This window comes from Phacochoerus africanus, chromosome 3 (assembly GCF_016906955.1).
Source record: "Phacochoerus africanus isolate WHEZ1 chromosome 3, ROS_Pafr_v1, whole genome shotgun sequence".
Classification (NCBI taxonomy): Eukaryota; Metazoa; Chordata; class Mammalia; order Artiodactyla; family Suidae; genus Phacochoerus; species Phacochoerus africanus.
The window spans coordinates 28,888,033-28,908,265 of NC_062546.1; the positions used below are offsets into that span (position 1 = coordinate 28,888,033).

The 20,233-nt window shown below is 54.9% G+C and overlaps 1 protein-coding gene across 1 annotated transcript in view; it reads right to left on the reverse strand.

Moving 5' to 3' along the window:
* ANGPT4 (angiopoietin 4) overlaps positions 1 to 15,624 on the reverse strand; it is a 46,504-nt gene extending 30,880 nt beyond the window's left edge. Inside the window, exon 1 of the mRNA XM_047771423.1 lies at positions 14,810 to 15,624. Within this exon, the coding sequence (XP_047627379.1) occupies positions 14,810 to 15,118 (309 nt within the window). The 5' untranslated portion in view covers positions 15,119 to 15,624. The remainder of the gene's footprint in view (positions 1 to 14,809) is intronic.
* Positions 15,625 to 20,233: the final 4,609 nt, after the last annotated feature.

Sequence of the window (20,233 nt, forward strand, 5' to 3'; positions counted from 1 at the left end):
GGGAAGAGATAAAAGCCCAGAAACAGAGAGCCCGGAGGACCGGCAGGGCCTACTCAGCCCAGCCTCATTTCACATATGGGGAAACTGAGGCCCCAGTCAGAGACATACTTGCAGGAGGCTCCACACTGGAGCTAGTGGCCCAGTCGAGCCAGACCTATGAACAGCTAGGAAGTCAGAGAAGTTCCCAGGCTAGGGGTCAGATTGGAGCTACAGCTGCCAGTCTACACCACATCAACGCCAGATCCGAGCCGCATCTGCAACATATACCACAGCTCACGGCAACGCTGGATCCTTAACCCTTTGAGCGAGGCCAGGGATTCAACTCAACATCCTCATGGATACTAGTCAGGTTCTTTTCCACTGAGCCACAGTGGGAGCTCCAGAAGTTAGAGCTTTGATGACTTTGCGCGTGTGTTTCAATTTAAAAGCAAACTTTTGAAATTTTAATTATAGTTTTTTTTATAGTTGTTTATAGCCACTGAAGGGGCTCCCAAGTTTCCTCCCAGAGAAATGCTAAGCCTGTACCAGCAGTATGTTTATATCCCCCTGCTTCCCGTCTGTGAAAAGGTCAGCTCGACACCCTGCACCCTGCATCTTTATTCTTACTATAACTCGGCGATTGTTCCAGAGTCATCCAGAGACACCAGCCTTGCTGTTTTAATAGCCACCACTGTTTGCTCATCTGGTCCCTTAGAGCTGGGGCCATAGGTCATTTCCATCCCACCAAGCTTTTGCCGTCACACCAGGGCTGCCGGGAACATCCTGCCTGCTTGTCTTTCACCCTCCTGCGAGGCTGTGTGGGGATAAATCCTTCGATGCAGAACTGCCAGGTTGAAAGGTGTATGCCCTTGTGATGTGGACACGCTGCCCTGAGCAGAGGTCGTGTCTGTGGTTTCCACACTGTGTTTGGAGGAGGGGCCCTGGGGTCTGGCCACAGGAGCCACAGTGTTTGTTACTTACTGGGATCCTCCCAACGCACATCCACATGCCCCCATCTCAGGAGCCCCCCGAGCTTCTCCCATCAGCCCCCTTCTGACTTTCAGGTCTGCTCACAAATGTCACCTTTTCTGAAATGCGTTCCCAGGCCACCTCATTAAAGGTAACTCTGCCCCCAGCCCCACTCCACCTGCCAGGACTGTGTGGGTTCTTCATGGCACGTCCCACATCTGAAATCACTGGGGTCACTTCCTGTTTGTCTGTTTCCCCGGCGGGAACATCGGCCCCAGGAGCCCAGGGCTGCCATGTCCATGGCCACACCGTCTGTCCCTCCAGCAGTGCCAGGCACATAAGAGGTCCCAGGAAGGGTTTGTTGAAGGAACAAATAGATCCGTTTTACGTAAGGGGCGCCGGGTGTCCACAGAATAATGGTTTGGCTGCTAGAAATAAGTTTGGGCATCCCGACCCAGCCCCAGCTGCCCCGGGAGCCCTGTGAGAGGCGAGGCCAGAGGGCCAGAGAGCTGGGGCGACCATGGGTCCAAGGGCAGGAGGGAGAGGGGAAGAAATGCCAGCTTGGAGACAGGAGGGCAGGGAGAAGGAGCAGAGGGAGGCCCACGGCAAGGGAGGGAGCCAGCTTGGGGTATCTGCAGGAGAATGTTCTAGAAATCTGACACAGTACAACAAATTCATTAGAAGTACCAGGACCTGTGAGGGGCGCTGGGCAGAGCGCAGTGACCAGAGCAGGTTCATTCCTGCTCCCGGGGTGGACTGAGCTCTGCGCAGCTGCGGGGCCTCCGAAGGCAGGTCTCAGCAGTGCTGAGCGTACCAGCCGTGGCCCCAGGGCCTTACGAACAGAGCCCACTTAGTCTCGGCTCTCTCATTGCCCCCATTTCACAGATGAGGGAAAGAAGCATAGAGAAGATGACCCTGTCTCCCAAGTCACACAGCCTGTGAGCAGCACAGGCTGGCTTGGGACCAGGCCTTAGGGCCCCCGAGACCACAGCCTTTGTCACTCAGGTGGGCTGCCTGTGCCAGCCAGACCCCAAGGCAGCCCCAACGACCCCCCTCCGGGTCCTCATGCCCCAGGGTAGTTGGACTGGCCAGTGTGACCAACAGGATACTGTAGCAGCGTTGGAGGTGATGGTGGCGACAGCATCACTTTGTGGCTTCTGCTCTGTCCCCTCTTGAATCTCTTAATTTCGGGGAAGCCAGCCCCGATGTCCTGGGGACCCTCAAGCAGCCCCGAGGAGGGGCTGATCTGGAGAGGAACACCGGCCAGCATCACCCTCCCAGCCCTGTGCGGGGCCACCTTGGAGGCTCCTCCTCCGGCCCCCTTCCAGCCTTCAGGGAACCGCAGCCCCAGCTGACATCCACGACATCCACGTGTAAGTGCAGGGAGGAAAGCCCAAGTCAGAACTACCATGTTAAGCTGCTCCCGATTCCTGACTCTGGGAAACTTGACAGGTAATAAATGTCTAAGTGTCTCTGTGTTTATGCTGCAATAGGTAACAATGCTACTGCCTTTGCAGAGGTTACAGAGGTTAGACCCTCTTGCTCCCAGGTCCTGTCCCCCCACCCCCGCCTTGGTTGTCACATCTCATCTGCCCTGTCTTCCCCCACCACCCCCCTTGCCCCCGCCACCAGGCCTCAGTGTCTTCATTTTCTGCATGGAACTGACTTTGGCTTGGGAGCCTGCTGGCCAAGGTTGGCCCCTCCTCCTCTGCCTGGCTCCAGGCCCCCCCACTCCCTCGGGACCTACACGGGCCCTGACCCCTGGCTCGAGGCAAAGCGAGGTTTGTCTTGTTTTTTCTGAGCACCCACGCCCAGTCTTCCTCGGCTATTTTCCTCCCTGCGGGAGATTCTGTTGCTTCTTCTGGGTCGGGCTTGGAGTGAGTGGAGTGGGCAGGGAGCCAGGGGTGGAGAGGGTCAGGGACCAGCGAGGCTGTTGAGGCGGGATGAGCGTTTCAACTCTCAGCCTGATTCCCGGCACAGGCCTGGCTTCGCCAAACGCCCAGCTGCGGCGTGGAGCCTCGTGTGGACCTGGTGTCCTCGCTGACAGGCGCTGGTTCAATCCTAGCTTTGCCTTTTCTCCTTTGAGCCAGTGATGTAACTTCTCTGAGCCTCATTGCCTACCTCGGAAAATGGGGCTCATTGATTCCTCCTGGCAGAGGGCCTGGCATGGGTGCCCCTACCCTGTGAATGTGGGTAGTGCTTCATCTTCTTTTTTTCTTGTCTTTTGACGGCTGCACCCGAGGTATATGGAAGTTCCCAGGCTAGGGGTTGAATCGGAGCTGCAGCTGCTGGCCTACACCACAGCCACAGCAATGCAGGATCTGAACTGTGTCTGTGACCTATGCCACAGCTCATGGCAATGCAGGATCCTTAACCCACTGAGCGAGGCCAGGGATCGAAACTGCATCCTCATGGATCCTAGTCAGGTTCATTACTACTGAGCCACAACAGGAGCTCCTGTGATGCTTCTTATAAGCTGGGGAAAGACTGCCAGGACCTTGGCCTCCTCGGGCTTGACTATCCCTTTGTGGTTGTGTGTGCCTAAATCTTGATCTTGGAAGGTTTGTCTACAATGGGGCCTAATAGAGGAGCCCTTCTTATTCTCCCACATGTAGAAATTGGGTGTTTAGGAGTTCCTGCCATGGTGCAGTGGGTTAAGGATCCTACGGCAATGGCTCAAGTTGCTGCAGAGGTATTGTTTTGATCCCTGACCTGGTGTGGCGAAGTGGGTTTTAGGATCTGGCATTGCTGCAACGGTGGCATAGCTTGCAGCTGCAGCTTGGATCTGATCACCGGCCTGGGAACTTCCATATGCCTCTGATACGGCCATAAAAAAAGAAAAAAAATGGGGAGTTTAATTGAGAGGAAGTAAAGCAGCACATTTCTTGCAATTGCTCACCTCTGCCACGTGCATCAGCCTTAACATGGAACGGGGTCGTGTGTCCATTTCGCTTGGCAAGTGTCTACTTAAAACTTATCATGGGCTGAACACTGTTCTAACCACCATGTATATTAAATCTTTGTTGCCACCCTCTGAGGTAGGAGCTATTATCAACCCATTTTACAGATGAGGCATGGAGAGCTTTAGCAACTGGTCCAAGGGCACGCAGCTTGTCAGGGACACATTCAGACTGTCTGGGAGTGGCTGTCCCAGGCTGCCCTTCTCCAAAGTCACCTTGGCTGAAGTGATCATGTGACAGCACCCCTCCCCCTCTCACAACCCCAACTCCACCTGGGGGAGGGAGGCAATCCTGTGCTAGAGGGAGGGAGGCTTTGCTGGGGCATCTCCCCCAGAAGCCCCAGGCTTTCCTCCTGTACCCCTCTGGTGTGTGACTCTGCTCTCATCTGATCCCCAGAGGCCTGGAGGGAAAGAGCCATCGCCCCCCACTCGACAAATGAGGAACCTGAGGCCCAGAGAGGATTGCCCACAGCTGGCAAGTGAGGATTTGAACCCAATGGCTAGGTGCTCTGCCCCCTCCCACCCTGTGTGGCAGGTGGCTGAGGCTGACCCTGAGGACAGGGTGATGGGGGTAGGACCGGGGTCTGGGAAGGAGGCGGGGAGCAGATCCCGATGTCTGTGGCCACTGCCCATTGCAGAGACATCCTCGCTGGGCGCAGGGCAGAAAAGTGGCCACATCCAACCTAGTGCCCGAGAGCCTCTTGAGCAGGGTCAGGCCCAGGGAGGCCTGATCTCAGCCCTGATGAACACTTTAGTCTCATCTTGGTCACACTCTCTTGACTCTGCTTTCTGGTGACACCGAGCCCTTTTCATTTCCTCCACATCACCTTGCTCCACTCCACCCCAGGGCCTTTGCACTTGCTGTCACCTATGCTTGGAAATCTTTTTCCTTCCCTTCCTTGCCTAGGAACTGCCAATCCACCCTTTAAATCTCAGCTCTGTCCTTCCTCCTCTTGCCCTCCCTCCATCAAGGTTGGGTCCCCTACTCTCCACTCCTAGAACAGGTGAGCCACTCCTTCCCAGCCTGTATCATGGTTGATCACTGCCTACGAACAATTCCTGGGTCAGTGTCTCTTCCACGGACCCCAGAGTTGGATGGACTGCGTCTTCCTTTATTTCTGCTGAATCTTCATACCTGCACAGCGCCAGCCTCTAAGCTCTTTATAAGCATCGGTGGAGGGGGTGATGAAGTGAAGGCAGGAATGAACCCCCCATCTGGCCAGTTAAGTTCAGAATGGTGCATGTGTGCAGGTGTGCAGGCCTGCACAGAACCCCAGAACTTCTTAACTGTAAGGACGTGTGGATTTTTCACAGGGCTTATGCCATGAGGTGTGTCCTGTCCCTACGAGGGAGGAGAAGCAAGATGTCCTTGCCAATAACCCCCCAGGGGTGAAGGTAGTCAAGTCACTCCCCCTCCCAGAGTCGGCCTGCCCATGTGTAAATAAGCAGCATGGAGAGGTGATCTGTCTGGCGGTGACGGGTGTGGGGTTTGGAGCCAGCCTGCCTGGGTTCGAGCTCACCTCCCTCCCTTCGCAGACAGTGAATTCTCTGGGTCTCAGTTTCCCCTCAATAAATGGAGCTCAAAACAGTCCTGACCTTTTAGGGTGTTGTAAGGTTTAATAAGCAGCAGTATTTGTAAAACACGTACCATGGTGCCTGGCACAGATAGTCCTGTGTGTGTGCCGTCGTGGCAGCAAGGAGACGTAACAATAACAGCATCTCCCACTTCCCCGCAAGAGGTAGCAGCGCCAGGTGCGCCCCGAGATCTCAGTTATCTGGGCCCCACAGCACATTCAGGCATGCGCTTACCATCGTCCCCAGCTTAGAGATGGAAAAACTGAGCCTCAGGCCTTCCCCACATTTGCAGAGCCATAAATCTTTAGATGTAAGGTTGAGTGAACCAAAGAGAATTGTACAAAGAGAGAGTGTGACCCCACTTATCTAGGAAGCAAATGCACCTCGGTCAGGGAGGGCTAGACCTGAGTAAGAGGTCGTTGACACAGGATTCACAGCCTCTCTGGTGGGAGAAGGAGGCAGGAGAGGGGCAGAGGCTTAAAGGGATTGGTAAGGTTTTGTTTCTTTCTCTCTCTCTCTCTCTCTTTTTTTTTTTTTTTTTTAATTTTTTTGGCAGTGCCCATGGGATGTGGAATTTCCCTGGCCAGGGATTGAACCCGAGCCACAGCAGCAACCCAGCTGCAGCAGTGTGATAACGCTGGATCCTTTAACCTGCTCCGCCACAAGAGAACCTCAGTAAGGTTTTATTGCTTAAGCTGGGTTGTGCGAACAAGAAATTTGATTTACTTTTTCTCTCTACCTTTTCATACATCTAAAACATTTCATTGAAAATTTAAAATTAACTAGGAGATGATCAGGGATTGAGAAGAGAGTGATTTTTTTTTTCCCCTCCCGTGTCTTTACACACTTTCCTATTTCCCAGCTTTTGCATGTGGAACATTAGTAGCTGAGAAAAACAACCAGGCCAATGGCAAGGGGTGGAGCTGGGACCGGAAACCGGGGGAGCAGGACCCTGAAGTGAGAGGCCTTGCAACCCCTCTCCAGCTCATCTCTGGCCACAGAGACCCTGAGTGTGAATTTGACTTCACACTTGCTGGATGTGCGACCTCCAGCAAATGACCTCACCTCTTGGTGACTCAGTTTCCGCATCTGTTAATGGGCAAACACTCTTACTTCATAGGCTCATTGTGAGAATTCAATGCAGTAATTCTCCTGACGTACCTAGGACAGTGTCTGGCACACAGTAAGTGCTCCATAAATGCTGGCCATAACCCCTCTTCTGTTTCTTCATCCTGCCCTCTCTCTGAGAGGCAGAGGATTTTAAGATCCACCTTACAGAGGAACCACTCGAGGCAGGTGGCTTCCCCAGGACCCACAGCTGGTGGATGGCATGATTGGCCCATGACCCCTGACTCAGACCTGGTTCCAGACATTTCAGAGCCGACTCCAGGGTGAAGCAAATGCTCAGAGGCCAGTCTGGGCAGAGGGACAGGCTTTGGGGCAGACCTGGGGCCTGTTTGCTTCATTTCCAGCCCAAGGAGAGACGAGGAGAGGGGCTGTGTGCAGCCCAGCCTGGCTGAGCTCTGGGGCCTGGGAGGAGAGAGCCAGAGCCCAGGGCCCTGCCGGCGGGGGTTGGCCTGATCCTCCGGGGGCGCCCATGCAAGGGGCTGCTGCCGCCCCTGCTCCCTGCTCATCCCTAGGCCCAGGGCATCTGTGCCACTGTTTCTAGGCTCCCTTCTAAGAAAAATAACCCCAGTCCTCCCCGAAGGAGATGCTGTTCTCCCCATCCCCTCCCCCAGCCCCAAACTTTTTAGAGGAGCCAGTGGTGAGGTTAGGAAATCAAACCCCAAGACATTTTGTTCGGCAGCCGAGATTCATTTCTTGTTTGGATAACTGGAGGCTGAAAATGCCAAGAATTTACGGGCAGCCTGGGGAGGCCGGGGCAGCTAGGAGCCCTGGCCAGTTTGGGAGGACCTTGAGCTGGGCCAGGACCCCACGCTGCGCCCTTGCTGGATAGGCTTTTGACCCACATCCAGCCAGGCCAGTCCTCGAGACTGCTGGGCTGGGGGACCGAGTTATTCTGAGGTTTGACGTCAGGGATGTGGAGCCAACAGCAGAGGATGGGGGGCTCCTGCCCGGCCCCTGACCCCTCCCCGCTTGGCTCTGGGGGCAGAGGAAGAAGAGAAAGAGGCCCTGGCTGAGAAGTTTGGCTGAGGGGTGGGCACTGGCCAGTGCATCTGGCTGGTGTGTCCTCCAGCGTGGACAGAGCAGGTGGCAGGTAGAGGCAGGAGGGCCGGATGGCCTAGGGTGAAGGGGGAGATGCCTCGGGGAGATGCCAAGGAGACAGGAGAGAGAATGGGAGTGACAGAGGAACCCACAGAGTTAGAGGAAGGGAGTCAGGCCACCGTGAGAGCCCCAGGACTCACAGGGACACACAGAGGCAGAGACACACAGAGGTAGGCAGAGACGGCCAGCTGTTCTTGGGACAGGTGAGAAAGTAGAGGGCCCCTTGATGTGGGGGTTCAGTGTCTGCCCTGCTCCTGGGACCCTGGAGGCTCAGAAGTGCTGTCCTCAGATACTGGGGGGCAGTCTGGGTGTTGGAGGGTGGGGGCTGTGTTTCCTCACTCCCCTCGTGTGAAGGGAATGTCCCACTGGGGGGCATGGGAGGGGGCTGAGGAAGGTGCTTCCTGGCTGGGAGGCCGCTGGGGGACTCACAGGAGAAGAGTGGGCCTTTATGGAGCACCTGCTGTGGGCGGATGCTTTCTGGGCTCTGCCTCTCTTGACCCCACATCAGATGTCAGTAGGAGGCACTTGCACGCTCCCATCTCACAGATGAGGCTCACTGCGCTGGTCGCAGGCGGGCCCTAACCAGGCACTAAGCACTGGGTGGCACAGCCCAGCGAGGGACGCCTGCTCCCTAGCTGGCTCTGTACCCCCACCTCCTGTCCCCACCCCCCGCCCCCCGCATTCCTGCTGCAGCTCTTCACCCAGATGAGGGGGTGTAGTGGAGCCAAGAGCTGATGTGCAGCCCATGGACAGGACAGCCGACAGCAGGCTCCAGACGTGAGTCACTGGGGCAGAGGCTTCCAGGAGGGCGGAGAGAGAGGGGGGAGAGCAGGAGAAACAGGGGAGGGGGAGGGGTATGTGGAGGGGCAGGCATGGGGTGCCCTGCATGCACCCGGAGCCCAGGCAGGAGGAACCACTGGAAGAAGAGAGTGGGTGTAAGGGTTCAGGAATTCTGAGTCAGAAGGGACCACCCCATTATCTCAGATCTGGCTTCACCCACCTCCTTGACACCCTCCAGAGCCGGAGAAGGGACTCAGACTTTTTGGAGGGAGAAGCCAGGTTGGGTGTCACTGCTGTGTGACTCCCACAAGTCCCTTCCCCTCTCTGGCCTCAGTTTTCTCCCCTGTACGCTGGGAACAGGGAGAGGGCTGGGGACGTGGGCTGAGAAGGTGTTGGATGCAGTGAACTTGCTGCAGCGAGGTTCTTCCCTGTGCCCTCCCAGGTGAGCGAATCTTGCTGAGAGCCCAGTCTGGGAGGCCAGCGGTCCCCACTCATCCCTGGTCATCCCTGATGGCGATGGTGGTGATGGTAAAGATTTTAAAAATCTTTTTAGATTTTTAACAACATATAGTTAACGTACAATATTACGCCAATTTCTGCTATACTGGAACTCATTTTTTCCCCTCTTCCAGGAGGTTCCAGCAGAAGCCAAAAAGAGGCCCTCACGTTTCGAAGACTCTGAGATAAGCCCAGACCAAGAGACCATACAAGAGAAGAGCCAGAGGAAGGTCATGGTCGCAGAAGGTAATAAGCATCCCTGACTGGTGGGCGATGACTCTCTAGGTCATGCCTGAGTCAGGGGCCCCATGTCTCATCTGGGGGAGAAACACTCAAGAAATGCAGGGCTCATGTTTCTCTGCAGGAAGAGCTCCTAATGGAAGCAGCCAACATGGGTTGAGAATTCTCTCTATGCCTGGTGCTGGACCAAGATAATCATAGGCATCATCTCATTCAATCTTCCTAAAGGTCGGTGGTGTTGTCGCCACATTTTATAGGTGAAAACATAGAGGCTCAGAGAGGTGGAGCAACTTCTTCCAGGTCACACAGCTAGAAAGGGGCAGAACAGATCTTGAATCCCAAAAGGTGGACTCCAGAGTTGGGCTCTTACCTGCTATGGGGGTGGCTATGCTGCTGTCCAAGGAGGTGACAGGACCAGAGGAAAGTGACTGCCTGATGTGTTTGAGCCGATGGATGTTGTGGCAGGCTCCATTGGCACAGAGTGACTTGGCAGTGGCCCAAAGACTAAAGGGCATGAAAGGGACACTCCATCCAAGGGTACCCATCAGATGGCACCGCAAGCCCCTGCTTGGACCTCACCAGACACCAGGCAGGATTGGAGATCAGAGAGAACACCAGCATGGACAAGTGACATTTCCTGCCCCAACGTTGCCTGCCAGCCTTGAACTGACTTGACAAGGACTGGGCTTCTCCCGCCCAGTGGTGCAGGGCTCCCGAGAGAGATGGTGTTGAATTAAGTAAAAGCCTATTGAGCTACTATGTCTTAACCAACAAGAGCCACCCTGTGTCTTCATGAAGCACAGGCTTGTATTAGAGCCAGGCAGCGGGCTGAGAGCGGTGCGTGTGTGCTCTCGCTGGTCCGCCCAGCCACCCCCTGACGTACTGTCATTTTCTCCATCTTGCAGGCAGGAAATCTGAGACGTGCTCATCCATAGCCATGTGGCAAGTAAGTGCTGGGCCCGGGATGTGAACGCAGATCTGCCCGATTCCCACATCAATGCTCTTTAGACCCACAGCATTCCACAGTGACTCCTGCCCGGGGTGATCAGCCTAGATGGACAGACAGGTCTGGAAGAGGACACTCCACTGCCAGCAGAAGTGGTGAGCCGGGTGACCTTCAGACCTGAAAGCCATCGATTTAAATCTAACATTTGGCTCGGCCAGTGTTACCCAAGCACCAGGCACCCAGGGGAGTCAAAGATGGATGAGAGGGTGACACCTGGGGTAGAGAAGGCAGGAGGGAGGTGAGCGCAGTGTCTGAGCCAGAGCAGTGGCCATGGAGACAGGAGGATGGGACCCGTTGCCTGGGAGTGAAGGACACCCCTTGGGCCATGGATGGCCTTCTGGGGAGGATGGTAACACTTTCAACAGGAAAGGTGGGCAGAGGAGAGAAGAGCTGAATCCCAGGCAGCTTTGGAGTGGAGACACTGTGGGCCCTCAGAAGGGAGATGTCTGGGGAGCCCAGGCTCATGGATTTAGGGCTCAAGAGCCCATCATATGTTGGTTTGGTGTCATCACAGAGCAGGTCAAAGATGGTGCCGTGGGAGTTCCCATTGTGGCTCGGGGGTAATGAACCCAACTAGTATCCATGAGGATGCAGTTTGGATCCCTGGCCTCACTCAGTGGGTTAAGGATCCAGCGTTGCCATGAGCTGTGGTGTAGGTCACAGACACGGCTCAGGTCCCAAGTTGCTGTGGCTGTGATGTAGGCTGGCAGCTATAGCTCTAATTCGACCCCTAGCCTGGGAACTTCCGTATGCTTCAGATGCAGCCCTAAAAGGTAGGGGGCGGGGTGGGAAGATGGTGCTACAGGAGCGGCAGGGGCAGCCCTGGGGGTTGTGCCAAGAAGCATGAGAGGAGACAAAGAATGGAGCCTAAGTCCTGGGAAACAAGGACATTTCAGGGTGGGAGGAGGAGCAGGAGCGGCCTGAGAGATTGGAGGACCATCCTCGCATCCCCACATTCATCCATTCAACAGACATGCATTGAGCACCTACTATGTGCCTGTCACTGTTCTTGGCCCTGGGAACCCAGTCGTGAACAAGACAGACATGGCCCCTGCCCTCTTGGCGCTCACAGACCGAAAGCAACGCTTTCTAGAACAGACAGACGATGGCAGGTGCTAAGAGAGAAAACCAACGCTGGGCGAAGGGACAGAGAGTGACACAAGAAGGGTGGTTATTTTCAATGGGGTGGACAGGCAGGGCCTTTCTGAGGATGTGACATTTAGGCAGTAGTCCCGAGGGGGATTAGGAGTGAGCCACGCAAGTGTCCAGGGGAGGGTTGTTCTAGGCAGTAAGGACTTTTGCTTTTATTCTAAAGCGATGGGAGCCCTGGGAGCGTTTTGAGCAGAGGGTCTCGCTTAGGTTTTAGTGGGCTCCCTCTGTCTGCTGAGTGCAGGATGGACCATGGGGGTCAGGGTGCAAATGGAGCCCTGGGCAGCGGAGATGATAGTGGCCGGTCCGGGGTGGAGGCAGGGAACGTTGTTACTGGAAGAAGAAGAGGACTTGCGGATGGAGGCGGTTTCTGGAAGGATGCTATTGGTCAGCAATACTTTGCCAAAGGTCAAGTAAGATGAAGACTGAGCCGTGGCCATTGGAGGAAAGAAGTGGGAAGTGGGAATTGGGGGGCTACTTAGGGAAAGAAGGTGATGGAGGAGGACGTGGAGGCAGAGCGTGTGGCCCTCTGAGCGCCAGGCCAGAAGTCAGAGCGGGTGGGGGCTGGAGAGTGGGCTTGTTCTCCCTCCTTCTCCTCTTCCTCTGCCCCTTCTTTCCTCCTCTTTCTTTCTTTCCTTTTTTCTTTTTCCTTCCTTCCTTCCTTCCTTCCTTCCTTCCTTCCTTCCTTCCTTCCTTCCTTCCTTCCTTCCTTCCCTCTCTCTCTCTCTTCCTTCCTTCCTTCCTTCTCTTTTTACAGCCACACCTGCGGCACATGGGAGCTCCTGGGCTAGGGGTTGAATCAGAGCTACAGATGCCGGCCTACCCCACAGCCACAGCAAAGCCGCATCTGAGCCGCATCTATGACCAGCACCGAAGCTCACAGCAATGCCAGATCCTTAATCCCCTCAGCAAGGCCAGGGATTGAACCTGCATCCTCATGGACACTATGTCAGGCTCTTAACCTGCTGAGCCACAACTAGAACACCTTTTTCTTTCTTTCTTTTCTTTTTTTTTACACAGCAGATACTTGAATGCAATTAAGCCCTGAGGGGAAGGACCAGCAGAGAAGGAGGAGCTGTTAGAGACACAGGAGGGGATAGGCGGCTTGAGGTGGTTGCGGGGCTACAGGGGATGGGACCCACAGGTAGGGTCCATGGAGGAATGTCTTCCCTCTGAGCCAGAGAAAGGCCCTGGGGACTGGTAGGTGCACGGATGAGTCTGCAGGTATAGGGCAGGCAGTCGAGGAGCCTCTCTCCTCTGGGCCCCATTTGTCTTTGACATAGGAAATCCATAGTCTGGTGAGAGGATGGGTGGAGGGTGAGAAGGAGGGGAGGGTGGGAAAGGCCCTTTGGGGCTGGAAACAGCTGCCTGAAGAGACACACACAGATTTCAGGACAGCACCAAGCCCCCTGCGTTTGAGACCCAGGACTCCCTTGAAGGGGGATCCTGGGGTAGGGCGGTGGCAGCTGGAAGTATTGCAGGGCAGGAAGGGTGGAGGCCAAGTAGGCATTATGGGAAGATGGTGAATGGGGGGCTGAGGAGGTAGAAGGTTGGGGCAGGAATGAAATAGGAGGTTAAGTGTGTGCGCACATGGGTGTGAATGTGAGTGTGTGCACAAATCAGCTTCCTTAGATACGTGTGGTACAACCCCTCTCCCTTGGGGATGCATCAACCCAGGGGATGCAGAAGGCAATCCTTTGGAAAATAGGAGGAAACTACCAGAACTTCAATTGACATGATTGGGGGAAGTTCCCAGGCCAGGGATAGAATCCAAGCCACAGCTGCCACCTCTGCCACAATTGCAGCAATGCCAGGTCCTTACCCACTGTGCCACAGTGGGAACTCCTCATATACCATCTTCTTAAGGTTCTATCTTCAGTTGTGTCATTCCCTGTACATATTGTGTCAGTGTGGGCACATGTGCAATACTAAATAAATATGCATATATTGGGGGGTGGGGAGCACTGCCTATCCAGCAAATGATTTGAACAATTTGGAAACCATGGGGTAAGAGGGGGAACTGCTCCGCATCTTGAACACCACACTATGCCCTTCCCACCCCATACCCACCCAGGGCCAAATGTGCCTTATTCACTGCTGTATCTCAGTGCCTCGCCTAGGGCCTGGCACACAGTAGGTGCTCAGAGTGTCGGCTGAATGAATGAGGATAGGAGACCCTAGAGTGGCCTTGACCTGGCCTTGGGCCAAAACATCAGTGGGGTCCTCGACTCTCTGATTTCTGCCACCCCATGTCCGATTCATCAGCAGAGCCCATTAGCTCCCCCTTCAGAGTATTCTAGAATCTGACTGACCACACCCTCTCCCCCAGCCCCGGCCAGCTCTAGGCCTCCATCACTTCTTGTCTGGTGGCTTTGGTGGCCTGCTCCTTGGGCCTCCAGCGTCCACTCTGCTCCCTACGGTCTGCTCTGTTAAAGCTAAATCAGCTTGGTCTCCCCTGCTCAAAACCCTGCAATGGCTCCCGTGACGCTCAGAGCAAGAGCCAAAGTCCTTCCGGTGGCCCCCAAGGCCCAACATGGGCTGTCCTCTCCTCCCCTCTCAGATCTTGTCCCTCCCCACTCTCTCCCCCTCCTCTTCTCCAGCCACACTGGCTGCCACCGGTACTCCAGCTGCATTCCCACCACACAGCCTTTGCACCTGCAATTCCCTTTGCCAGGAATGCCCTCCCCCTAGAAAACTGCAGGGGTTGCTCAGTCACTTTGCTTATTCTCTGTGTTCAAATGTCACCTCCTCCAAGAAGTCCTCTTGGATTATCTGACCTCAAATAGCCACCTCTGGTCATTCCCTGCCTTTTTCCCTTTTTCATTTTGCTTCACCGTCTGACATAGTAGCCATTTATCTCTCTCTCTCTCTTTTTTTTTTTGGATGTTCCCAGGCTTGGGGGTCAAATCAGAGTTGTAGCCACCGGCCTACACCACAGCCACAGCAACACCAGATCTGAGCCACATCTTTGACCTATGCCATAGCTCACAGCAACACCGGATCCTTAACCCACTGATCAAGACCAGGGATCGAACCTGCAACCTCATGGATGCTAGTCAGATTCGTTTCTGTTGAGCCACGACAGGGATTCCTGTTTATCTTTTTATTGCCTCTTTCCTTCCCCAGTCTGGAAGGTAATATATTGTCTTGTTTACTGTTATATCCACAGCGCCTAGAATGGGCCTGGCCCATGTGATGAATGAATGGAGGGCAGATAAGGAGTCACGTTTCCAGTTCTGACTCTGCCCAATTTTGCTGTGTGGCCTCAGGCTCATCTCCGCCCCTCTCTGGGCCTTGTCATCCCAATCTGCACAATGCAGAGGCAAGAGTCCTATCAGCCTGGCTGTCTGTGCCCAGGGCAAGCTTCTGGCATGGATATTCTACCAGCTGCTCGCCGCCCCCCGCCCCCCCGCAGGCCCAACTCTTACCTTCTGCAGCCACTGCGTGTTGTTCTCCAGCATTTTTTCCAGCTGTCGCACGCGCTGGGTGGGCCAGTCTCCGAGGTTGAGTGCAGCCGCCGGGGAGTCCCTCTGGAGGCTATTGGAGCCCCCGAAGGCCTCGGGGTCCGGCGGGCAGGGCTCAGGCTCAGGTAGCACAAAGGTGTAGCTGCACTGGCCATGCTGGACTCGGTGTGCCCGCCGGCGCCCGCCGGCCTCCTGCCCCCTCCGCTGGGCCACAGTCACGGTGGCCCCAATGAGGAGGAGGCCACCCAGCAGCATGGCTGGCCGAGAGGGCATCCAGAGAGGTGGCAATGGTGAGGGGTGTCTGGTCAGAGCCTGGGGGCCGTGCCTGCCCACTGCCTGTCTCCGTGCCCAGGATGTCCCCACCGTGGCCAACAGTGGCCGGGCCTGCCTGCACAGCCGCTGCAGCTGCAAAGCCCTGTCTGGCTGAGCTCCGGCCAGGCGGCTATTTATACTTGCTCCAAATACCACAGCTGCTCGGCTTCCTCCCACCGCCTCCTGCTCCGGCCCCCGACACCCCCTCACCTCCAGTCCCCCCTTTCCCTTCCTGCCTCCTCACTCTTGTCCACACACTGCCCTGTCCCCGCGCTGGCTTGCTCTGCCCGCCTCGCCTCTGAGTCCTTTTATTATCCTGAAGGCCTGGCCTCCCTGCGAGAGAGGAGGAAAGAAAACAAAACACACACACACACACACACACACACCCTCAAACCCCCAAGCTGCCCGCTTTGGAAAACCAAAGGCAACTGAATTCTCTCTTCCTGTCTCTGTCTCTGTGTGTGTGTCTCTCTCCAGCCGCCCCTCACCAGGCTGGGATCTCAAATTTCAGCCCCCACCGCCTTCCCCTTCCCTCCCCCTCCACCGTCCCCCCTCTGATTCCCCATTAGCCTTGGAACACAGCGAAGTGACCCTAAAGAGCAGAGGGGAGGGGGCAGAGGGGCGAGGCAGGGGAGGAGGCAGCCCATCCAGTCGGTTTCTAGAGACAGAGAACATTCTTGCAAGTCCAGGGAAGTGGGTGCCCCAGCTGGGAGCTGGCTCCCATCCACTCTTCTCCCTTGGGGCCTGGAGGGATGTTGGGCCCTAGGGTGGCCCTGACTCCACTGCTGTTGATGGTGATGAGAGATCGTCCTGTCTTGGGGCAGATTGTTTTGGAGCCATCTTTGGCTGGAGTGGGGAGGCGGATTGTGGGGGGAAGAGTTTGGGGTGCAATGGTGTCTCGACCAGCCCCTGAGTTCGGGGCAGCTGGCTCTAAATCCTGCTCCCTAACAGCTGGCCCTGCAACCTGAGGTGGGCAGTGTCACTTCTCCAGACCTCTAGATTCTAATGCTAGGCCAGGTAAACCCCATCTCTTGCATAAGGAATGTATGTGAGGTCTTGGCGTGGGGACAGGTGGATTTTTGATTTACTTCTTTACTTGTTTACTGATTCAAATCCTGGCTCCACCGCTTTCTGGCTGTGTGGCTTTGGACAAATTGCTTCACCTCTCTGTGCCTCTGTTTTGCCTTGGTGAACTGAGGGAAATAATTCCATCCACTTCACAGGGTGTGAAAACTATGTGAGCTAGAGCAGTGCTGGCACAAGACGAGTGCTAACAAATATTTTTTATTGTCATTTTCAGCGTCATAGTTATCCTGTATCTCTCTTCTCCTGATGGAATCATTTTGTTCTTGGGGCATGGGTTGCTGGGCTGAAGGTGCCCAGGGGTTGGTTGGGCCCCTCCTGTTGGGCTCTCTTCCAGCTTTCTCTGCTTGTTTTTCCCAGAGTGGGGGCTTATCCAGCGGTTTGGTATTGTTTTTTTCCCTTTGTTTTCCCAAATCCTGGCCGAGTTTTGAACGGGGCAGTCTGCTTGGGACAGTGGCAAACCGAGGACGCACCTCGGGGGCTGAGAGCATGACACCATGTGTGTGAGGCTTTGGCAGGAAAAGGAAAGGCAACTGGTCATCCGTCACCAGCATCCACTGAGCCCTGCTCACCCACCTCCGCCGATCTTGTGGGAAGAAGCATCTTGATGCAAATCACGAGTTTATCACCATGTGAGCTCGGGGCAGACGAGCCCAGCGTAAAGGCAACGGTCATTAGGCTTGTGTCTGTTGAGCTTTGCGATAATCTCCACAAGGCCAGCAATATTTTCTTCCCCATTTTACAGAGGAGAAAACCGAATCCAGAGAGGGAAGTGATTTGCCCAAAGTCACACAGCCTGGAGGTGCCTGACTCGGCACTGGGGAAGGAGCACGGGTTCGACAGGCAGGCTGGCTCCAGAGCCTGTCTTACCCCTCAGAGCAGTGCATGAGGACGCCTGCCCCTCAGCCTCCGCCTCCTCATCTGTGCACTGGAGGGAGCCTGGACACCTCCTCATGGGCACCACGGTGACACTGGACGCTCCCAGCACAGGCGACACATTTAACCTCATAGACTAAAAGAAGGAATGAATGTTCATCTCCCCTGCTCCAACCAGGCTTAATTAAATAGACACGAGTCCCATAATTACACGAACATGGAAGGAGGAAATAGTATTGTCTGTTTACAGGAGAAATGCAGGGAGAATCAAAAGAAGTTCTGGAAAATCTTGGAAAGGTCCCTGCTAATCTCCGCCCCTTCATTCCACCCCAGGACCTTTGCACAGACTGCTTCCTCTGTGCAGAACACGCTGTCCACCTGCCCTCGCCCCCACCTTTCATCCTGTTCCTGTTCCTGTGGCTGCCAGAAAATTACCCCAACACTTAGTCGTTTAAAACAAAAATAGCCATGTATTATCTCTGAGGGTTTCTGTAGGTCAGGAATTCAGGAGCAGCTCGACTGGGCGGTTGCTCCAGTGACTCATGGGGTCAAAGTCAGATGGTGGCTGAGCCAGGATCATCCTGAAGGCTTTTTCTCTCACCTGTCAGCACCTGGGCATCCACCTCACTGTCCACACTGGTGTCCCCAGCATGAGGCTTTGGGCAGCTGGGCTTCTTACCTGCCCCCAAAGAGCTACAAAGGTTCAGGTCCCCAGAGAGCCGGGTGGAAGTTATATCACCTTTTATGACCCAGACTTGGAAGTCATTCAGCGGACTGTCTACCATAGGCTATTGGTCGGGGTTTGCCCAGCTTCAAGCAGGAACATAGACCCCCTACCTCTTGATGGAGGAGTGTCATTGCCACAAGAGAAGCCTGCAGGACGGGTGGTGCATCAGTGTAGCCGTCTCTGGGAAATGCTTCAGGCTGGAGAACTGACACATGCGCACACAGGCCTCAGCTCTGCTCAAGTCTTAAATCAGAACCGCCCCTCTTGGAGCCTGGCCCCTTTATCTTAACCCTTCTCAAGGTGCTCAGAGGTTAATTAATTATTTGTGCAATAATTCACCTCTTTCTGTTTGTCCTCAGCATTTGATATATAATATGTTTTCAGTAAATATGCTGAATGAATGAATGAGTTCTTTTGGGGGGGGGGCTGCCCCACAGCATATGGAGGTCCCAGGTCTGGGATCAGATCCAAGCCACAGTTGGCAATGCCTGCTCCTTTAACCCACTGTGCTGGGCCAGGGATCGGACTTGCGTCCTAATGCTACAGAGATGCTGCTGATCCAGTTGCACCACAGTGGGAACTCCTAGTGAGTGAATACATGAGCCAAGTTCTTCCTGTCAGGCTGATAAGGGGCAGGAGGCTGGAGTGTTGTGGAGCTGCCACGGGGCTGCAGGACCAGGGTAAGACCCAGCTGTCACAGACCCTGGGAGGCCTTGGGCAGGTCACCCCTGCTTGGGGCCGGAGCTTCTTCCTTCTTAGTCAGAGGGCATGAACAGTCTCTACCCACGCCTCCTGAGACCTGGCAGAGGTGACTCTATGGAGAGTTTGCCAACTGTTGGGCAGCTGAAGATCTTTGCATACAGGGCCTCATGGCCAGTGTTGGAGGTGGTTTGGGCACAGGGCTAGCCTGGAGGCGGAGACTTTACAAGGTGACCACTGGGCCTTCGGGGAAATGGGAACACTCGTTGCCATGAGAAGCAGCAGGTGCCTAGGTGGTGGCAGGCAGGAGGAGCTGGTGGCTGGGCCCAGGGAGGAAACTGGAAAGATGCCATCCACAGTCAGTTAGAAAGCTCAGGGACCCCAAAGACAATATCGAACATGGAAGGCCCTTTGGTAACCAGTGTGCTCTATGCCCTGGGCTCCTGGGCCCAAGCTCCCTTGTTTTTTTTTGGGTTTTTTGTTTGTTTGTTTGTTTTGCTTTTTTTTTTTTTAATTTATCTTTTTAGGGCTGTATCCGCGGCATATGGAAGTTTCCAGGCTAGGGGTCAAATCAGAGCTGCAGCTGCTGGCCTACGCCATGGCCACAACAACACCAGATCCGAGCTGAGTCTTTGAACTACACCTCAGCTTGCAGCCACACCGGATGATTTAACCTCTTGAGCGAGTGCCTGGGATCGAACCTGAGTCCTCATGGATACTTGTCGGATTCTTAACCTACTGCGCTGCAACAGGAACTTCCCCAAACACCCTTCTGAGCACCAGAGCCAGAGCCATTTGCCTTCTGGATGTGACCTCCTAGGTCTCAAACAGAACTCCCATTTTTTTTTTCCCTCCATGATTCTACCCCAAAGGAGCTTCTTCTGGATCCTTCCATCTCTGGGAATTCCCCAACCCTGACCAGGCATCTGGACCAGAAACCTGGAAGCAGGGCCAGGTTCATGGGTGTGTGACCTCTGTAACTCACAGGGCCCCATGCTTAGCAGGGTCCCACACTTGGTTTAATGCTCTGCTGTCACCACTTTTTTTTTTCTTTTTTTAGGGCCACACCCACAGCAAACGGAGGTTCCTAGGCTAGGGGTCAAATTGGAGCTGCAGCTGCCGGCCTACGCCACAGCCACAGGCACACCAGATCTGAGCTGCATCTGTGACCTATACCACAGCTCACAGCAATGCTGGATCCTTAACCCACTGAGTGAGGCCAGGGATCGAACCCACATCCTCATAGATCCTAATCAGGTTTGTTACTGCTGAGTCACAACGGTAACTCCTGCTGTCACCATCTTGAGATTCTTTGTTTTGTTTGTTTGCTTTTTAGGGCTGCACCCACAACATATGGAGGTTCCCAGGCTAGGGGTTGAATTGGAGCTACAGCTGCTGGCCTACACCACAGCCACAGCACCGCCAGATCCAAGCCACGTCTACGACCTACACCACAGCTCATGGCAACGCTGGATCCTTAACCTCCTGAGCAAGGCCAGGGATGGAACCTGCAACCTCATGGTTCTTAGTTGGATTCGTTTCCGCTGTGCCACGACGGGACCTCCCTTGAGATTCTTAATAAGCCCTGAACTAAGGGTCCAACCCTCTCGTTCTGCACGAGGCCCCTTAATTTATGTAACCACTCCTGCCAGGAAGGCTCCAGCCCCCATCACCCTCCTCACCCGAGCCCG